General features: G+C 43.5%; 1 protein-coding gene across 1 annotated transcript in view; it reads left to right on the top strand.

The window, feature by feature from the left end:
- adgra3 (adhesion G protein-coupled receptor A3) overlaps nt 1-21,652 on the top strand; it is a 51,410-nt gene that overhangs the window by 8,949 nt on the left and 20,809 nt on the right. The window contains exons 2-3 of the mRNA XM_021615147.2: nt 10,181-10,252; nt 17,336-17,407. Coding sequence (XP_021470822.2) covers nt 10,181-10,252; nt 17,336-17,407 — 144 coding nt within the window. The remainder of the gene's footprint in view (nt 1-10,180; nt 10,253-17,335; nt 17,408-21,652) is intronic.

Genomic DNA, 21,652 nt, shown 5'->3' with positions numbered 1-21,652 from the left:
ATATATATATAATATATATAATATATATATTATATATATATATATATATATATATATATGACAATACAGTGCCACTGACACGGCTCGCTACCAAAACCTGTGGGCTCTCCTTCACCGTGGCCAACGTGAGTAAAACATTTAAACATGTTAACCCTCGCAAGGCTGCCGGCCCAGACGGCATCCCTAGCCGCGTCCTCAGAGCATGTGCAGACCAGCTGGCTGGTGTGTTTACGGACATATTCAATCAATCCCTATCCCAGTCTGCTGTTCCCACATGCTTGAAGAGGGCCACCATTGTTTCTGTTCCCAAGAAAGCTAAGGTAACTGAGCTAAACTAAACTATTGCACCGTAGCACTCACTTCCGTCATCATGAAGTGTTTTGAGAGACTAGTCAAGGATCATATCACCTTCACCCTACCTGACACCCTAGACTCACTCCAATTTACTTATTTAATACCATAGTACCCTCTAATTTATACCATAGTACCCTCAATTTACTTATTTAACACCATAGTACCCTCCAAACTCGTCATTAAGCTTGAGACCCTGGGTCTCCACCCTGCCCTGTGCAGCTGTGTCCTGGTCTTTCTGACGGGCCGCCCCCAGGTGGAGGAGAGTAGGAAACAACATCTCCACCCCGCTGATCCTCAAGACTGGGGCCCCACAAGGGTGCGTTCTCAGCCCTCTCCTGTAGTCCCTGTTCACCCATGACTGCGTGGCCATGCACGCCTCCAACTCAATTGTCAAGTTTGCAGACGACACTACAGTGGTGGGCTTGATGACCAACAACGATGAGACGGCCTACAGGGAGGAGGTGAGGGACCTCGGAGTGTGGTGTCAGGAAAATAACCTCCCACTCAACGTCAACAAAACAAAGGAGATGATCGCGGACTTCAGGAAACGGCAGAGGGAGCACCTCCCTATCCACATCGACGGGACAGTAGTGGAGAAGGTGGAAAGTTTTAAGTTCCTCGGCGTACACATCACGGACAAACTGCGGAGACTGAAGAAATTTGGCTTGTCAACAAAAACACTCACAAACTTTTACAGATGCACAATCGAGAGCATCCTGTCGGGCTGTATCACCACCTGGTATGACAACTGCTCCGCCCACAACCGTAAGGCTCTCCAGATGGTAGTGAGGTCTGCACAACGCATCACCAGGGGAAAACTACCTGCCTTTCAGGACACCTACAACACCCGATGTCACAGGAAGGCCAAAAAAATCATCAAGGGCAACAACCACCCGAGCCACTGCCTGTTCACCCCATATCATCCAGAAGGCGAGGTCAGTGCAGGTGCATCAAAGCTGGTACTGAGAGACTGAATAACTTTTGCTTGACATCAAAAGAAATAAGCCAAGACCTCTGAATTTTTTATGTAGACCTCCACAAGTCTGGTTCATCCTTGGGAGCAATTTCCAAACGCCTGACGGTACCACGTGTACTATTGTTTGTGTACTATTGTTTGTACAGATGAACAAGTATAAACACCATGGGACCATGCCGCCATCATACTCTCAGGAATCAAACTCTCATCATACTCTCGCTTTCTGTCTCCTAGAGATTAATGTACTTTGGTGCGAAAAGTGCAAATCAATCCCAGAACAACAGCAAAACACCTTGTGAAGATGCCTTGTGAAGATTGACATATGGTTTACAACTGCACATGGGGACAAGGATCATACTTTTTGGAGAAATGTCCTCTGGTCTGATGAAACAAAAATAGAACTGTTTGGCCATAATGGCCATTGTTATGTTTGGAGGAAAAAGTGGGATGCTTGCAAGCCAAAGAACACCATCCCAACCGTGAATCACGCGGTGGCAGCATCAGACATGGAGGTGCTTTGCTGCGGGAGGGACTGGTGCACTTCACAACATAGATGTCATCATGAGGGAGGAATATTGTGGATATATTGAAGCAACATCTCAAGACATCATTCAGGAAGTTAAATCTTGGTCGCAAATGGGTCTTCCAAATGGACAATGACCCCAAGCATACTTCCGAAGTTGTGGCAAAATATCTTAAGGACAACAAAGTCCAGGTATTGGAGTGGCCATCACAGAGCCCTGACCTCCAATCCTATAGAACATTTGTGGGCAGAACTGAAAAAGCGTGTGGGAGCAAGGAGGCCTACAAACCCGACTCCTAACTGCCCTAATACAGGGAATTTTTACTTGTATTAAATGTCAGGAATTGTGAAACTGAGTTTAAATGTATTTGGCTAAGGTGTATGTAAACTTCCGACTTCAACTGAACTTTCACGTATGAAATAGCACAGTCTATAGGCCTACTTTGACGTACTTTTCAAAATCGATTCTACAGCACAGGTTGACTATCTGTTCTTCATCGTAGGCTCCTCTATTCATCTACAATGCAGAACCGTTGTTCCAATTAAGACGTGACTATTATGAGTGGTCAACAGAACTATAAACACCCGCTGTTTAGAGGAAGTTGTTTATGGTAAATTATATGCAAGTTTTTCTGCAGTCCTGGAAGCTAAGCAGCTCCCTTCACGGATGTCACACCCCAGTCATGGGTGAGACTCTGGAGAAGAGCGAGAACAGAGCTCACGACTCAGGAGAATTCTCTTACACAGATTTATTTTGACAGTCAGAGAGTCACAAGGTCAGAAGTGCATATTTATCTAGATGGACTTGGAAGAATTCCAAACAGTGTGTGTGTATTTGTAATATAGCTGTGCTGATTTTTTTATTCTGAATCCAGTCTATATATTTGTGGATAAACAAAGCTGTAATTGGATCTGGATGTCCTTCAGGTCCAGTGAGCGAGAATATATTGAACTTGTATCCGAAGTTTTGTTCCCCCCACAAATATACAAATGTAATTCATTTGTAGCGTTGCTTGCTTTCTTCTTTGTGCACATTATCATCAGTGCAAGAACCATTCATGTACTTTACCTATTATTTATTCACAATGGAATTGCGTTTTTAGACCATCCCTCCCTAAACCATATAATATAGCAATCAAGTAGGCTATAGAAATCAGTCAAACCAGTTATTCCTCAATGCAAATGAGATTTTCTCGACCCGGGCACTTTATGCGAGGCCCCTGTGGCTCTGCCTATATCATCGGTACGTGTCGAGAGCTGTGATAGTCTTTGCAGTCTCGTTCCTCGCCAAGCCCCGACATCTGGAGTTTCAGCAGGGAGAAAAGTCTGCACGGGCCAGCCGTGAAACACAGGAACTGTTTGTGTTCCCTCTCTGAGGGGTTTTTAGCAGGGAAGAGAAAATATAGAATGAGTCTCCACCGGCCAACCCTGTAATAAAGCTAGCCCTCAACACCCTTTAATGACTCCAATCTGGCCGGGGGTTGTGGGTACTGGTTGTGTGTGTAACCCACCACATCCCCCCCAGAAAGCCAAAAAATAGGGTGACCACAAGCCCCCTCTTCTCACACCCTCTTCCTCCAAAGGCTTAGTAATTGAATAGTGATGTTAACATACTATTGAATAACATGCTATACTGTGAAAGGTGACTAGCATGATTAAAAATCTGAAGAAAGGGGGAATAAAGTGTATTTTGGGGCCAAAAATGTCCCTGCGCTTTGTTTTTTCTTCTGACATGTATGACACTGCTTCTGTCACAGGACATTTTTTCTGACCAATGTTTTTCAGAGTAAACCAATGACTGTTAAAAGCACTTTGGTGGTGATAAATTCACTTCCTTATGCTATAAAATACATTTTTACCAAGACAAATATAATTATTAATGTTCTGAATCGTTCAGTGGGGTCATTCTCTTAACAATATAAAAAAAAATCTAAAAAGTTGTAAATCTTAATCTTATACGTCCGATAATAAGCACCAAGCTCTGTTGACATAGCGGTCCAGTTTTTTGGGGGGGGGATTTTACATTTTGTGTTTGTCTTCAAAGTTGTTTCAGCGGGTTGCAAAATTAGCATGACACAAGCTGAATTAAATGTGAAAGGCTTTGAAAATAAAAAATACGCTCAGTGCCTCGTTGACATTCCAGAGAGACACTTGTTTTTGTGAGAAATCCTCTTCTATAAGAACAGGAATTTGTAATTGATATTGAGAAGCGTATAATAACTATGAAAATGCGACATGTCTCAATTGATATGTCTTACCTCTATCGTTATATTTCCTGCGGATACGATTAACGGGAAAGTGAGCCTGTCAGGTAGCCAGTAGCCTTAATTCTTGCACAGAATCCAGCCTACTGACACTAATTTTCCTTTTTAATTTTTTTTTCCTGGTCTCGGAGCTTCTTTTTTTTTACTATTCTGTACATAAATGTGAAACACTCCATTTAGTATGATACAGTATGTTACGTTTCATATGGTATGTATTAATTTGTGTATGTCATCACCCGTTTTGTGTGATATGTTAAGAATTACAATTTGTATTATGTTATGAGTTTGCTAAACGGTACAACATATTACTAATTGTCAAAATGTTAAATATGTTATGAATTTTCTAAACTTATGTTACAAATTCTAGCTAGGTGTCTAGGTTAGGGGAAGGGTTCGCTTACATGCTAAGTAGAAGTAAGTAGTTGAAAAGTTGCTAAAATGCAAAAGTTGTCCATGATGAGATTCGAACTCGATGTTATACCCATCCACCCCGACCAACCACCTTCCTTTTTGTTTTTGCCTTACATAACCATCTGTCTTATGTAACCATAGCAAATGTAACATATCATACTAAATGGAATAATATGAAATGCTCTGAGACCAGGTTGGAATTTTGACCACTCTTTTTTTCCCTCTGGCCTCTGATTTAGTCACCCTAATTCCGGCCATCCTGCAAGGGTAAAAACTCAACTTTTAAACGAATTGTGATCGAGACAAGCGGTTTGGACCGTTGGTTTTCTTAGAGGATTATCTACACTGTTCGTTTACCCATTGGTCAAAACCGTTTTTGTTGTTAATTACATACCCTATGCTTTTGGCTTAAGCCACCATTTAAAAAAAAAAACTTTGGTAATTGAAGTTTGAAACCCTAAATTCCCCGATTTGTATGGTTTCTGCGAGGCTTCTCCTGTTTTAGCATTCAAGGGGTTTTCACCCTTGAATAAAGAGACGTATAAAATGTATCACTTTTTAAATAAAAAAAAAGTTTTTTTTATTAGGATCCCCATTAGCAGCTGTTCTTCCTGGAGTCCACACAAACATGAAACGTGACATAATGCAGAACATTAATAGAAAAGAACAGCTCAAGGGAAGAACTACTTCAAATGAAAACGTCACACATAGCCAGGGGTAAGGTGGTCCGGTACATGAGTCAATCACAATAATAAAAACAAAATGGCAAAAACTGTAGGCCATTACACCACTTTTGATCATTACCGCATGTCAGATAAATGGAAAATGAGCGAATGGACTTGAAAACGGGTGGTACAGCCTATGCTCCAAAATGCGATGTGGTTCGATGAGAACACGGACATTTTGCCAAGGCAGAGATGAGTGGCCGACACAAAGACACGTGTGGACAGCAGTCGATGCCTAAATTCTGGCTTAATAACCATCTCCAAATGGTGTCTTGTGTAACTAGACTGGTGTCCTAGACTAGACGTAGAGAGAAACAGATGTCTCTTTCCATTCACAACTGCGTTGAGGCTGGAAATATATTTAAAGTGGATGAACGTGCGGGGGTAGCCTAGTAAAGGAGCCCTTTTTTGAAGTGATTGTTTGACAATCAGACGAGAACATCATGACTGGTTGTGTTTATGCCACAAAAAAAGGGTAATAGGTTTTTAAAGTTAAATGACAAATCTTTTACGACTAGACCCACAGAGATCCTATTGAATTAATAGCAATTCTATGATTAGGCCCATACAATTTTTAGGAGGTTCTGTTCCAGGAAGAAATTAATTATACTTTCACACCTGCACATATCAGTACATACACACAAACTATCTAGGTCAAATAAGGGAGAGGCATTGTGCCGTGAGCTGTTGCTTTATCTGTTTTTAAATTTTTTTTTAGCTGTTCGCTAGAGCAATATGAAATGGAAGGGAGTTCCGCGCAATCATGGCTCTATATCATACTGTACGTTTTCTTGAATTTGTTCTTGATTTGGGGACTGAAAAGACACAAGGCTTGCATGTCTGGTGGAGTCAGTGTGTGTGTGTGTGTCAGAGCTGTGTGTAAATTGATTGTGCAAACAATTTGGAATTTTCAAAACAATGTTTCTTGTAAAAAAGAAGTGATGCAGTAAGTCTCTCCTCTACTTTTAGCCAAGAGAGACTGGCATGCATAGTATTAGACCTCTGATTACAGTGAAGAGCAACACGTAGCGCTCTGTTCTCAGCCAGCTGCAGCTTAACTAGGTCCTTCTTCGCAGCACCTGACCATAAGACGAGGCAATCACGATAAGATTCATCTAAAGCCTGGAGGACTTGCTTTGTGGAGTGTGGTGTCAAATCCCTTAATCAGGGACATACCTCTCCCTATCTTTACAACCATTGAATCAATATGTTTTGACCATGAATGTTTACAATCCAAGGCACCACCAAGTAATTTAGTCTCCTCAACTTGCTCAGCAGCTACATTTTATTATTCATTATCAGATTCATCTGAGGTCTAGAACTTAGGGAATGATTTGTACCAAATACAAGGCTTGTAGTTTTAGAGATGTTATGTAATAATTACGTAAAATTCTGGCAAATTAGGCTGCCCAAACTGTTGCATATACACTGACTCTGCGTGCAATGAACGCAAGAAAAGTGACACAATTTCACCTGTTTTAATATTGCATGCTAACCTGGATTTCTTTTAGCTAAATATGCAGGTTTAAAAATATATACTTCTGTGTATTGATTTTAAGAAAGGCATTGATGTTTATGGTTAGATACACATTGGAGCAACGATACGCACCGCACCGATTTATATGCAACGCGGGACACGCTAGATAAACTAGTACTATCATCAACCATGTGTAGTTAACTAGTGATTATGATTGATAAACAAAAATTTAATAAGAAGTTTAATGCTAGCTAGCAACTTACCTTGGCTTACTGCATTCGTGTAACAGGCAGTCTCCTCGTGGAGTGCAATGTAATCAGGTGGTTAGGGCGTTGGACTAGTTAACTGTAAGGTTGCAAGATTGAATCCCTGAGCTGACAAGGTAAAAATCTGTCGTTCTGCCCCTGAACAAGGCAGTTAACCCACCTAGGCCGTCATTGAAAATAAGAATGTGTTCTTAACGGACATGCCTAGTTAAATAAAGATTAAATAAAAGGTGTATACATTTTTACATTTTTGAATCGGCCAAATCGGTGTCCAAAAATACAGATTTCCGATTGTTATGAAAACTTGAAATCGGCCCTAATTAATCGGTCGACCTCGAAGAGATAGTCTTTGTTTGATGCCAGTGGCAGGTTATTAGTAAAAAATAGAAAAGAGGAGAGGGCCAAGAGAACCACACTTTAGTTGTTTAACATTAGAGAAGCTTCCATTAAAGAAAACTCTCTATGTTCTATTACATAGCTCTGAATCCACAATATGGCAATCTGAGGTTGAAAAGCCATAACACACTTTTTTCAGCAACAGGTTAAGGTCAATAATGACAGTACAGCTTCCACAATCTTCTTATTATACATTTCTTTCAACCATTCATCAGTCATTTGTGTCAGTACATTGCATGCTGAGTGCCCTTCTCTATAATCATGCTGAACGTATTTTCGTTTGTTTACAGATAAATACTATCCTGTCAAATACATTTTTTACAAAATGTTGCTAAAAGTCGGCAGCAAACTGATTGGTCGGCTGTTAGAACCAGTAAGGGGTACTTTACCATTATTCGGTATTGGAATGACTTTGACTTCTCTCCAGGTCTGAGGGGGAAAATGAACCATCTGATTCAATGAAAGATGTTTAATTAGTCTATGTACACTGAGTATACAAAACATCAGGAACACCTGCTCTTTCCATGACATAGACTGACCAGGTGAAGGCTATGATTTGTTATTGATGTCACTTGTTAAATCCACTTCAATCACTATAGATGAAGGGGAGGAGACACCTTACATTTTTTTAAAGGCTTGAGACAATTGAGACATGGATTGTGTATGTGTGCCATTCAGAGGGTGAATGGACAAGACAAAATATGCCTTTTAATTGGGTATGGTAGTAGGTGCCAGGCGCACCGGTTTGAGTGTGTCAAGAACTACAACGCCCCTAGGTTTTTCACGCTCAACAGTTTCCCATGTGTATCAAAAATGGTCCACCACCCAAAGGACATCCAGGCTAGCATCCCGGCCTTTTCATTGTTGATGTTGAGACGGGTGTTTTGCGGGTACTATTTAATGAAGCTGCCATTTGAGGACTTGAGGCGTCTGGTTCTCAAACTAGACATTCTAATGTACTTGTCCTCTTGCTCAGTTGTGCACCGGGGCCTCCCACTCCTCTTTCTATTCTGGTTATCGCCAGTTTGAACTGTTCTGTGAAGGGAGTAGTACACAGCATATGAGAACTTCAGTTTCTTGATAATTTCTCGTATGGAATAGCCTTCATTTCTCAAAACAAGAACAGACTCACGAGTTTCAGAAGAAAGTGCTTTATTTCGGGCCATTTTGAGCCTGTAATCGAACCCACAAATGCTGATGCTCAACTAGTCTAAAGAAGGCCAGTTGTATTGCTTCTTTAATCAAAACAACAGTTTTCAGCTGTGCTAAAATAATTGAAAAAGGGTTTTCTAATGATTAAATTTGCCTTTTAAAATTAGTGTGCCATTGGAACACAGGAGTGATGGTTGCTGATAATGGGCCTCTGTACGCCTATGTAGATATTCCATTAAACATCAGCCATTTCCAGCTACAATAGGCATTTACAACATTAACAATGTCTACACTGTATTTCTGATCAATTTGATGTTATTTTAATCCACAAAAAATAGCTTTTATTTCAAAACAAGGACATTTCTAAGTGACCCCAAACTTTTGAATGGTAGTGTATGAAATGTGTAAAGCTGTATCCAAACATTAACATTAAAGTGACCATTGTTCGATGAGTATATACATGGGGCAACAGTCTCTAAGGTGCAGAGTCGAGTACTGGGTGGTAACTGCCTAAGTAACAGTTACTAAGGTTCAAGGCAGGGTACTGTGGGCGGCGGCTAGGCTAGTGGTGACTATTTAACAGTCTGATGGCCTGGAGATAGAAGCTGTGTTTCAGTCTCTCGGTGTCAGATTTGATGCACCTGTACGGTCTCCGCCTTGTAGCTGGGTGAACTGGTCGTGGCTGAGGTCCTTGATGATCTTCTTGGCCTTCCTGTGACACCGGGTGCTGTAAATGTCTGGGAGGGCAGGCAGTGTGCTCCTGGTGAGGTATTTGGCACTCACAACGTTGATTACCTGATAGCATCTTCTCTCAAATTCATAAGGGGTCAATAAGTACAATACTTACGCACTTTGTACGATGCTTTATCTGTTATCTGATTGATAGTATATAGAGGTGATTCATCTTACCATATGTACAGATCAGATTTCTCTCAGACAAGTTCTGCATACTTTCATTGAGTCATTGTTGCCCTGACCAGAACTAGTCTGAACCTAGATTTAGCAATATCAGTGACTTGTGGATCTAACCCCTATAAAAAGATAATGCCTGGTTGCCAACGCATCTATCATTATCGAAGGTCAAGGCAAGACACCTGAACTACCGGTGTCTACGATCAAGCGTATAGCATTGCATCAAATGACTTCTTGTGGCACTCTGGAAACAATCTCAAAGTGAGTCACCGCCGCTTTGGATCAAATGATCATACCTTTAATCATCAAAGCGGGAAGAGGGTTGACGGAAAGTAAGCAACCACCGACTTTATCACATCTCACCAACCTGGACGAATTGTACCCTGTAGAGACACATGCTACCCGTTTAGCATCATGAAAGACCATGGAGGGCAGAAGCTAAAGTTGTTTTTCCCAGGCCTCTTTCTGGCACTAGAGAACATTCCATGAATGGAGGGTTGAGGGACAATGGGATGGGATTACTAGAGCTGGGCTTTTTTTCAGTGTTGAAGGAATTTTAAAATGTCCAAAGTAGACTCATTCTTGAGTGGTGATGAGCACGTTTTAGTATGTGAAATGTAGTTGAGTTAAAATTCTGCTAATACTAACTACTGCTGAAAGCTGCTGTACATTTGTAGGAATTCTTTAAATGAAGTTGACATATCTTTTTTTTTTTCTTCTTCAGGATTTTAAGCAACAACAAAATTCAGGAACTGAAGAATGGATCCTTCATCGGGCTGTCTACTTTGGAAAGATTGTGAGTCTTAACATTTTCATAATATTCTGATATTTCCTACAAGCTCTGACCATGGGAGAATGAATCCTAAGTGTAATTCATGCCTTTCGTCTTGTGTCAATCAATATCTAGAATCACGTTTCACTTTACACATACTTTTTGACAAGACAGCTTCCTTTCAGTATAATGTGTGAGATGAGTCCTAAACCAAACCCATTACTCTTACTATATATACCATAATACAGCTTGGGGAAGTGCTATGTTAGACAGAAATGTGCTTTATTTACTACAGCCTTGCAAAGCTTTTCTAGGGGCAGTTATGACAGAATCCAAGCCGAGCTCGTTTCACACACCAGATATTTCTTAGTGTTTCATTTCAGAACAATATCTAGTGTTTATCTAGGGGAGTAAACATTATGCAATAAGCTATGAGTGTTAGGAAGAGAACATTCTTTTTTTTAAAGATAAATGAGGCAGAGAGTAAGAGCGAAAGCTAGAGGGGAGCAATACAGAGAGGATTAGGCCTATTGTACTTTCTCTGCCTCCTTGTCAATTGGCAGCGAAGACATTTATTCAAGTCTACTCTGCTCGGTCAATATTAAATATGCGTCGGAACGATTGAGTGAGCACGTGGAAATTCGTTGTTCCTGCCACAACGCAAAGAGTCTTGTTTTGGAATCCTATCAGCCGCGGTTTCTCCCGAGACTCAGAGGAAATGCTCTCGGGCCGTGTGTTGTGGACCTCTGATGATTTATTGCTTCGCAATGGCTTCATGCAGATAAAATAACCAGACCATTAATAGCCACGTTGTTACCCAAGGCTACAATAACCGATGACCGCATCAATGGGGAATTTTAAGGGAATACTTTCCAAGGTCTTGTTAAAAGGTACAGGAGTCTCTGTGGGAGGTATGGGAAGCCTTTTTTTTGGCCGCAGTTAGCTATCTGGTATTGGTCTAGAAACCATAGCCAGGCGGTTGGAGGTTGAGTAGAACAAACGTATCCCCTCATGTTGGGTCACAGTACGTTTACATGCACACTAATAATTCGATATTAAACTAATTATGGCAGAAGGTCGAGTGCGGCATTAGTCACGTAAAACACCTTACTCTGCTTATATTAATCAGCGTACGGTCATAATCGAATTAAGCACACGTCGATTAAAACACCCGGATTTCTGAGCAATCTTTCAAATTATTAGGACATGTAAACTGCTTAATCAGCGTTCCAGCAGTGTATTTGATCTGCACATGTGCCAGCACCGGGTAGGGCAAGCCTCCCTCTTCTGTACGAGTGAATTGAGTATGCATCCTTATAAATAGTTTTCACATTCAAACTTTATATGTCAAAAAGTATCCGCAAGAATACCATGGTCACTGTGGTAGACTGTTTTATTCTGATTGGTGATTTTCTGCATTTATTAAAAGTCCCATTTAGTAGCCTGATTTCAGTTGTGTCCATGTAAATAGGATTATTCTGGGAAATCGTTCTTCTTGCAAAGCATGTAAACATTTTAAACAAACTATTATATTAACCTGTCTGTCCACAATAATCACATTATTGTGTGCATGTAACCGTGCTCAGTGGAAGTTTGAGTTCTACCTAGTAAACATTCCCACTTGTTGAGGTTCCTCTGTGCGTGAGGCTACATGTTTAGCTCCAGTCTGTTAGCCTGTTTACCCTCTGTTTGTCTTTCACCCCCCACCATACCTATCCCTCATCTGAACATGTTATGATGCTATTGACTAGTAGATCCATGCTAATGCATCTTGAACCAATGAGAAGACCCAGAATGACATCAAAGGTCAAATTGGGGGTGCTTATATTTGTCCTGTTTCACTGCATGTACAAGTGGGTAACCTGTACGGGTGTGAAATGGAAATGTCCCAACTCCCCATGAGACACCCTTGGAGAGTGGGGTCACGGCCAGGGATTTACCTAGGCATGGATTTGCTTTAGAATATCACTGCACTGAAACGGATGCATGTCGTACACTGTAGTTGTTTTGAGTTATGCTTGGACCAGCCACATGCCTGACCTCACTCCGACTACCTTGCCGTGTTAATAAGACATCCGCTCCCAGATTATTTGGGGCGACCTTCCTTCCTGGTTTTTAGAAGTGGGTCAGATGTTAGAATTTCGGAGTGGAAGGCCGTAAGACAGGGCTGCCCAACCCTCTTCCTGGAGATCTACTGTCCTGTAGGTTTTCAGCCGGTAGATCTCCATGAAGAGGGTTGGGCAGCCCTGCCGTAAGATAAACTGGAAGTGCTTTCTGACGGTGAGTGTAAGCTCCTTTGATCCACCACGCTGAGGAAGCCTTTAATGCTCTTTGCTTCATCTTAATGCATAAGTGTACGGCCAGTTGCTTCGGCTGGCGAGTTAATTCTCTGGGTGGAAGAAGTGTGCAGCCAGTGGCACATGTACCTCAAAGCAGCTCCCATTGTGCTTTCCCTCCTCTCCAACCCCCTTTCATCCCACCCCCTCATCCAGAGAAGCTCTTTGCTTTGTCATTCTAATAAAGCCAAGACCAGAGGTGTCGGCAGAATGATTCACACACACACACACACACACACACACACACACACACACACACACACACACACACACACACACACACACACACACACACACACACACACAAAGCCAGCCCAGTTGCATGCTGAAGTGCCCCCTGCTTTTCTTCCCTCCATCTCCCTCCTCTCTCTCCTCTGACTACAGTCGACAACAAAAAATAAAAATGCTGGGCCCTGGTCTGTTTGCATGCAGTGACGAGCTCTGTCATCCCTCCTTCCTCCCCTGCTACCTTCCTTCCTCCCCTGCTACCTTCCTTCCTCCCCTGCTACCTTCCTTCCTCCCCTGCTACCTTCCTTCCTCCCCTGCTTCCTTCCTTCCTCCCCTGCTACCTTCCTTCCTCTCCTGCTACCTTCCTTCCTCCCCTGCTTCCTTCCTTCCTCCCCTGCTTCCTTCCTTCCTCCCCTGCTTCCTTCCTTCCTCCCCTGCTTCCTTCCTTCCTACCCTGCTTCCTTCCTTCCTACCCTGCTTCCTTCCTTCCTACCCTGCTTCCTTCCTTCCTACCCTGCTTCCTTCCTTCCTCCCCTGCTTCCTTCCTTCCTCCCCTGCTTCCTTCCTTCCTCCCCTGCTTCCTTCCTTCCTCCCCTGCTTCCTTCCTTCCTCCCCTGCTTCCTTCCTTCCTCCCCTGCTTCCTTCCTTCCTCCCCTGCTACCTTCCTTCCTCCCCTGCTACCTTCCTTCCTCCCCTGCTTCCTTCCTTCCTCCCCTGCTTCCTTCCTCTCCTGCTACCTTCCTTCCTCCCCTGCTTCCTTCCTTCCTCCCCTGCTACCTTCCTCCCCTCCTTTCCCAGATCACAGCCAACAAAAATAGGGATTCTCTGCTTGGGTAAGTCTATGTGCAGTGGTGCGCTCTGTGATTGGAGCTGATTGTGAGTGGCAGGCAGGGGGTACATTGATTAGCCCTTTCCAGCCCCAGCCGTGAAATGGCAGGGTAACTGTGACGACGGCAGTGTTTTGTTAGGGCCAAAGGTGTCCTAGCATGGAGACGGGGCCCACTGAATCCCCATTATTGCCTTCCTACACAGTAATATGAACCCAAGCCAGCCCCTGTCGCACGGTTATTCTCTCTCAAAGCTGCCACAAATTCAATGCAGAGCGAAGGGTTATTACGAATGAAGCAGGACTAATCTCTTGTTATTTGGAAAGACTGGAGAGGTATTGTGTTTCAAGAGGAAGCATTATTATGGGGAATAACCGTCTTATGAGGAATGCTAGTCTGGAACTGTATGCATGTAAGAGAACTGTACATATTGTGCATAAGATAACAAAGCAATTACAGAAAAGGTATATTATGGGGTGAGACATTTCTATTTCTCACTTAACCGGACTGAGGTGGAGTGAAAAATCTCAAAGTTGAGAGAAGCCTTATTTGATCGACTCTTGTGATCTGCTAACAAGGAATCATCCATCATTTTGTTTCAGCAGACAGCCTTGTTTAACATCGGCAATTTGTCTTCGTCGCAACATGAATGTTCATCTTGAAAATGCAGCCTTTTGTGACAGATTTGGTAGAGTATGTTTTTTTAGAAACCTGCCAAAGAGACAATGTGGCTTTTAATATTGATTGTGGCAAATGGAAATTGAAGAGACTTTCTTTTCCACCTTCAGAATGACAAGGTCATAATGTTTGCCAGTAGCTACCGTGCTCTCATATTGAACAGCGCATTTGGCTATGTTTCTACACCTTTCCAAAATGGCTGCATTGGCTTCTCATAACCTTTTAGTTTAAACTAGACCGAACATGAGGATAATTCTGGAACCCCCTAAAGCACTGAGGTAAATTAATTCCCACTCCATTATCCAGTAATTTCCATTTTAGCATGGCAAGCAGGCCTAGTGTGTTCTTACAAAGAGACGCTAGAATTTGAGTTGGGATAGGTTGTGCACGGTGTACCTCCAAATGCAACCCCCACCATTAACCCAACCCCTCCCTCGTGTTATCCACAAGCTTCTCTAAAAAGGAAACTTCAAATGGTTTTATATTCTGCACTTTGACTCCTATTTCTGCCAGTAGATTGCAGATGCAAAGGTGGTAGTGTTGGGTTTGTAAGATTTTACTTTGCAACACGTTGATGCCACCCCTCAAATTGCATCTTAGTGATAGCAGGGACAACTTGACAGTGGGGTACTGCAGATTGTACTTCACCCAAGCGTCGATGAATCAAACATCTAGATCAACCAGCTTCTTAAAGCTGGAATCCGTAATGGTGAAACGGCCACGTCCGTTGGGGCTATTACAACAATAAATAAGTTACTTCCAACAACGAATACTGGACTCACGATAGAACAGAAGAATTTGTACTGCAAGTCTTCTTTACCACACGGTGATGCTCCTCACCTTGTTCAAACAATAACAAAGGCGGTGGGGGCGACCAGTGGCGCTGTTTCCCCTAATACAAATTCCATCTTTAAACAACTGACACACTCCGTTGAATTGCAAACAGATTGGAAACGGTACCTTTCAGTGACTCGCCTCAAATAATCCACCAAACAAAGACCATTCTTTACCTCCTTCCAAGAAGCCCAGAACTGATCACTTCAAGCTGTCTTTTTTTTGGGGGAAAACCATTGAACGCTTAGGAAAGGCAATCGCAGAGAAATGTGAACTGGAGTTCGAAACGAGTCCAGAACAATTCTTGGACTGTTTCACCCTTTGCCAGCATTCCAACACTACTCTTTGAGGAAATGAAAGGCTCATTAGATTGGGATTGGCTTTGGTGCTAAACTGCCCCCACTGATGTTTTGACACCGGCCATTTGACTGGCACCGGCCCCACCATGGCACGATTTAAGCCTGATCAAGACATGGATAAATGTAAAACCCACCTTTTGCATGTTGAACACCCTCCCCCAGAGTCTGGACTGCTATTCTACCACTTGTGATATTTTGCCCCTCTGTTGATTTACTATGGTCAGCAACATCAAACAGTTGGGTAAAAACCACAGCTAGGGTTGGGGATGGCAACACCAGCATTTCAAAGTGAAACTTTTGGAAGGTGTTTAGAGGGGAGAACAGAATTGGCTATAGAGAAATTAGTAGGGGAAAAGTACAATTTCGGCACAAAGCAAGTACAAAGATCCTCACTTCTTCGCCTCTTGCAGGTGGTCGAAGGCACTCTGTGCTCTATTTGTGCCTTGCATTTCAAAGGGAATCATTTTTTTTTGTCCTCCCCCTTTTCCATCTTTCTTTCAACACCCCTCTACAGGAAAGCCAATTCTGCCAGTTCACATCAAAAGCAATAGACTCCTATGATCCATGTGTAGCCCTGCCTCCCAATCCCCTCCACCATCCCCCTCCAACCAGATGACAGCTCTTCATCATCAAACAGTCCAGTCACAGTTACCCAGCGGCTCAGGTGGCGACCCCCAAGATCTTTTGAAACATGGATCGTAAATGAGTGACTCGGCAGTGGCGGCGCGGGGGAGCGCTAGGCGCTAGCGGGTATCTGTGACCGCGCAGCCTTTGAACTTGGTCCAGGACGAAGCGTGGCGGGGTCCTTAGTGTGTGGGGACCTACGGATGTCAGCGATTGTGCTGAGGAGGCCTGATAGATGTAGGGGGGGGGGGGGGTCTCGTGCCCTAGCCACAGGGATCTGAGTGGGTGAGAGTCCTACGGGATATGGGAGGATTGTTGGCCATGTGGTTATCTTGTAACAAAGTACCATAGAACCAGGGGTTAATGAGGTGAGCAGCAGTGGGGTTTCAGTCAATGCATTTTTCTGAATTTTTAGCTTAAAGCTGGCTCTTGGGTGAAGGCCTTAAGGCGTCAGCATTCCTCAGTTCGGTTGGCACCTAGCCGAACTTGGCTAGCCAAACCGAACTAGTGTGCTTGCGTACTCCCTTAAAATACCTTCTATTGAAATACGGAAAAAAAAGCACCATTAGTACGGTTTGACCATTTTGAGATGCCGTAGCCAGTCTACGCTTCCTCAAAATAGTCAGAATGAATCTAAAATCACTCGAGACATGATTACATTTTTGCCAAGGAGATCTTAGTCGCACAATTATACGTCTAAAGAAGATGTTTGGTGCAGTATTTCTCAATGAAGAAAATGTGCATCAAAACGAGTTGTCCCTCGTTGAATGACGACAACATACTTTATTGAAGAATCCCTGCTGTTGACCAATCGCCGACGAAGGGATGTAGACGACTTGCCTCTAGAAGAAAAGAAAAAAAAAGCCGAAAAACGCTAACTAAAACTAACAAAAATGCACAAACTCTTCCGAACTGTTTCAGCTGGGAAGCATGCGAACACCTTTAGTCTCTTTGCCCTCATGAGGTCCCTGAATGTACAATGCACTTATATTAACAGTAGGCCTATTTATTTGAGCAGTCAATCAGGGAATATGAATCAACTCTTTCTAATGTGTGTTATATGATTTTTACTCATTTTTACTGAAGTCGGTTGCAAGTATTCGTAATATCTGAACAAGACTACAAGTATTAATTGTTGTGTACTTGTATTAATTGTTGTGTACTTACTTGTTTAGTTTGTCTTTTATTTTCTTGTGACTTACCCTCTTTTGTCTTTCACAGGGACATGCGGAACAACATCATCAGCCGTATTGAACCGGGGGCTTTTCTTGGACTGCTCGCACTCAAAAGACTGTGAGCATTATCAGTATTACCATCAGCATTAAATCATTTTCATTTTAATAACATTTGTCAATTTCTTGGCAAATGCTTTAATGTGTAGCTCTTGGACGGCAGCCAGCACGAGTGATGGGCTGAACGGTTTCAAACCTGTGTCTATACCCAGTTCTTTTGCTCAATGTCAGATTTCTTTCACAGAATCCAATTCGCACCGTTTCCAATACTGTTAGAGAAGAGAAAGAGATGGGTATGATGATAAGAGAAATACCTACACACTGTGTATATGGTCCCACATCGCACCATTTTGACCGATAGGTCAGGTTTCATCAATACTGTTGACTCATGTTGGCCCTATCTGTCGTATCTCGTATCGAGGCTATTGCCAACTCTCTGTCTCTAGTGTATCCAGTCTATAAGCGACTGCTGTAAAGCAGCTTTCTATTCAGTTCTCCAGTCCATTTGGGCCCTTGCCAGGGACTGCATGATGCCCTATCTACTTTCACACATACAGGGAAAAGGGGGATGGGTGTGTGCTTTGGTATGCGTGTGTGTTAGGGAGAGAGTGTGTGTGTGTGTGTGTGCGTGCGCTTGTATGAGTGCGTGTGTATTGTCATCTCACACTGGCCGGACCTTGCCAACATAAACTAGAGTTTGGCTGCTGGTGCAGAGCAGTGAGTGAGACGGGAAGGTTGTCATCTCCTTGGCTTGGACAGAGCTTAATTTCCCCTTGTCAAGCCGCGGCCATTTTACAACCAACAGTATAACTATATTCTCTAAACCTATAGCCGTATTTCCCTTATCTAACCTATATCATTCAGCCAACAGCTATTTCATCTTGAATGGGACTATATAACACAATGCCAACGTTGGGTCAGAATGAAACGAATTGATCAGAAACACTGTATATCCAATTGGTGAAAATTCATCAATGCGTTTCTGTTCAGAACGACACAGCAGTCTTTTCACAAAATGAACATGTTTGGCAGTGGAAATATATTGCAGACAGCTTGTCCGGTCGTTAAATCATGCATTTGATTGGTAACTGGCTGCATCTCCAATATATCGTTTACACTTCAACCTATTCCACAGCTAACGAAAGAGCGAAAAGAGTAGCTGAGGTAAAAAGTCTTGAACTCCTACCCTTGCACCTGCCCTCTGCTGGGCTTCTGGAAAAAGGTGATCGACATAATTGACACGGAGGACATGAAAATACATGCTCCCTCTCTTCTAATGCAGTCGGTAGCAGACTCGTGACAAAGACAGTGCGCCCTCACTCACTCACTCACACTCAGCCAATCTTAAATTTGTCCCATCTGTCCTTATACCTCTTTCCAAAAACCCTAATTAGATTTTTGCTTGTTTTTGAGACATGCCACTCGCTGGCGGCTAGGCCAAACCGAGGCTGCCTGCCTCTTTTACCCATCTTGTCAGAGAGAGGAGAGGGAAGTCAGACTTGAAGAAACATACATTTATTTTATTTATTTTACTAGGCAAGTCAGTTATGAACAAATTCCTATTTTCAATGACAGCCTAGGAACAGTGGGTTAACTGCCTGTTCAGGGGCAGAACGACAGATTTGTACCTTGTCAGCTCGGGGGTTTGAACTTGCAACCTTCCGGTTACTAGTCCAACGCTCTAACCACTAGGCTACCCTGCACGCTACAATGCATTACTTCACCCCTTTCATTGTCATCATTTGTAATCAAAACTTACTTAGGTCAAAGTCCTCTTTCCACTCCAGTGTACATTGTTAGGAAATGTTGTAGCCTATTGATTGGCTCCCGAGAGGCACAGCAGCTTCCGAGAGGCACAGCAGCACACTGCTAGAGGCGTCACTACAGACCCTGGTTGGTTTCCAGGCTGTATCACAACCGGCCGTGATTGGGAGTCCCATAGGGTGACGCACAATTGGCCCAGCGCCATCCGTGTTTGGCCCGGGGTAGGCCGTCATTGTAAATAAGAATTTGTTCTTAACTGACTTGCCTAGTTAAATAAAGGTTAAATAATTAAAATTAAAGTCAAACCAGGGCTCTTACAGCACAGCAGATATGCAACTGATCCTCTCCCACTGTAGTAAATAAAAAGCAGAGCTAACACAACATGACCGCAACGTTGGCAGGGTCGCTTAGCTTTGCTTTTAGGTTGGCGCCTGGCCTCTTCACGGGACAAACGTCTGATCTGGTGTCAGTCAGACGGTGCCTGGTCTCAGCTGTTAGGGGCGGGCTGGCTAGAGGTGGGGGAGTAGAGACCCTGGGAGGAGAGAGCCCCCCCAGGCAAGGCTAGTTCCAACCCTGTTGTAACACCTGATACATCTAGTCAAGGTCCTGGTGAGGAGCAAGTAGTCGACTCAGTACGGTGTCGATATATCATCTGCATTCAGCAAAATGCATACGTTGGCAATATAGTCACATGACACCTATGAAATGACAATGCTTGTTTGTGCTGCATGAGTCACTGGATGCGTTTTAGTGCCACCTATTCAAGTCACTCCAGGGTGAAGTTTCCCCTGGGTACAGATGTAGGAACAACTTCCCCCATCCCCCAACCCTGATATTAACCCATAGTGGTGAAAATGCAAAACTGACCAAAGATCAGCGTCTGGGGGAAACTTCACCCTACAACCCCTCCTCTTCCATACTGGCCTCTCCAGGGGCTTACCACCTAGCTGCAGCCTCAACATTCCACCAACAGCTGAACAGTCACTGACCCTGCCTTGTTACTGACACACCAGGCTATTTTAACATCTGCTCATATCACAAAAGACGGCCTGCTCTGGGTCTGCCTGGCTGCAATGTTGAGCTCTGCTGCTACTTTCATGGACAGACTACAAGTTCATGGACGGGTTTTATGATTTGAAGTACTGTACAACCAAGATAGTTGTGACTTTGACACACAGCCCTGAAGCGATGTTATAGTGTGTGGGGGGGGGGGGAACTGGCAAGGAGATCTGCAATTGTCATTTTAAAATATTGTTGGAAATTCATTGGACATGATGTTGCTATGATCATTGCTGATGATGACACAAGCAACAACAATGTCATTTGTGAGAGGCATAGCAGATGGTTTCCTCCTTATGTGGGCTGCTTTGACATCACACTACATTTTCCCAACTGCGAGAGCACTGCACCATGTCTAGTGATATGGCATGGCAGCACTGGCAGGACAGGAGTTTATCCCTTTAGCTAAAGAAGTACCCCCCCCCCCCCACTAGGTAATCCTCCTCAGACACAGGATGCCAGCACGACTTTTTGGCAGCCCCCGAAAGGTTTTTCCGGGTTCCGGGGCAGGCGGAACTAACCACCTCACACAGTAAATTCCCCAGCTGTCACCCTCCCTAGGACCCACAACAATAATTAGACCAACACCAGGACGTTTACGTGATGCGCTCCACAATTATTTGAAAAAAAGTGTTGCTAGTGCTGTGATGTTTGCCAGTGCAATGCTGCTGGGTTGTAGCAATGCTGCTGCCCTGGCATTGGGCCTTGGGTTAGGGTTGTAGCAATGCTGCTGCCCTGGCATTGGGCCTTGGGTTAGGGTTGTAGCAATGCTGCTGCCCTGGTATTGGGCCTTGGGTTAGGGTTGTAGCAATGCTGCTGCCCTGGCATTAGGCCTTGGGTTAGGGTTGTAGCAATGCTGCTGCCCTGGCATTGGGCCTTGGGTTAGGGTTGTAGCAATGCTGCTGCCCTGGCATTGGGCCTTGGGTTAGGGTTGTAGCAATGCTGCTGCCCTGGCATTGGGCCTTGGGTTAGGGTTGTAGCAATGCTGCTGCCCTGGCATTGGGTTAGGGTTGTAGCAATGCTGCTGCCCTGGCATTGGACCTTGGGTTAGGGTTGTAGCAATGCTGCATCGTAAGGATGTCATCGATGCTATCATGCTCGTAACATGTACTGGTGTTACACTTTAGTCATTGGTTTACGTTTGAGTCGGATGTAGCGGATAGCGGATGCTATTTTATCCACCTCTTACTGCTTCCATATACACCCACAACCTTGATTTCTTTTTATACACCCACAGCATTACTTTTATACATGGGGGCATGTTTTTGGAATGGCTGTTTTCGAATTCCCTGCCTACCTAATTTCTTCTAGTTTGACCTACTGTATCTTTGAGTTAGACAACACATTTCCAGAATGTTGTCAAAGAAAAATCTTTGCCCAAACATGGTTTCTTTACAAAGGACCCCCGGGCAATAGATAATGCTACCTGCCGTCCTGGCGAAAAAGACACGCTTTGATGTGTATGACATGCATCATAAGAGGT

Source organism: Oncorhynchus mykiss, chromosome 9, assembly GCF_013265735.2.
Source record: "Oncorhynchus mykiss isolate Arlee chromosome 9, USDA_OmykA_1.1, whole genome shotgun sequence".
Classification (NCBI taxonomy): domain Eukaryota; kingdom Metazoa; phylum Chordata; class Actinopteri; order Salmoniformes; family Salmonidae; genus Oncorhynchus; species Oncorhynchus mykiss.
This window is presented reverse-complemented; position numbering and strand designations above follow the sequence as displayed.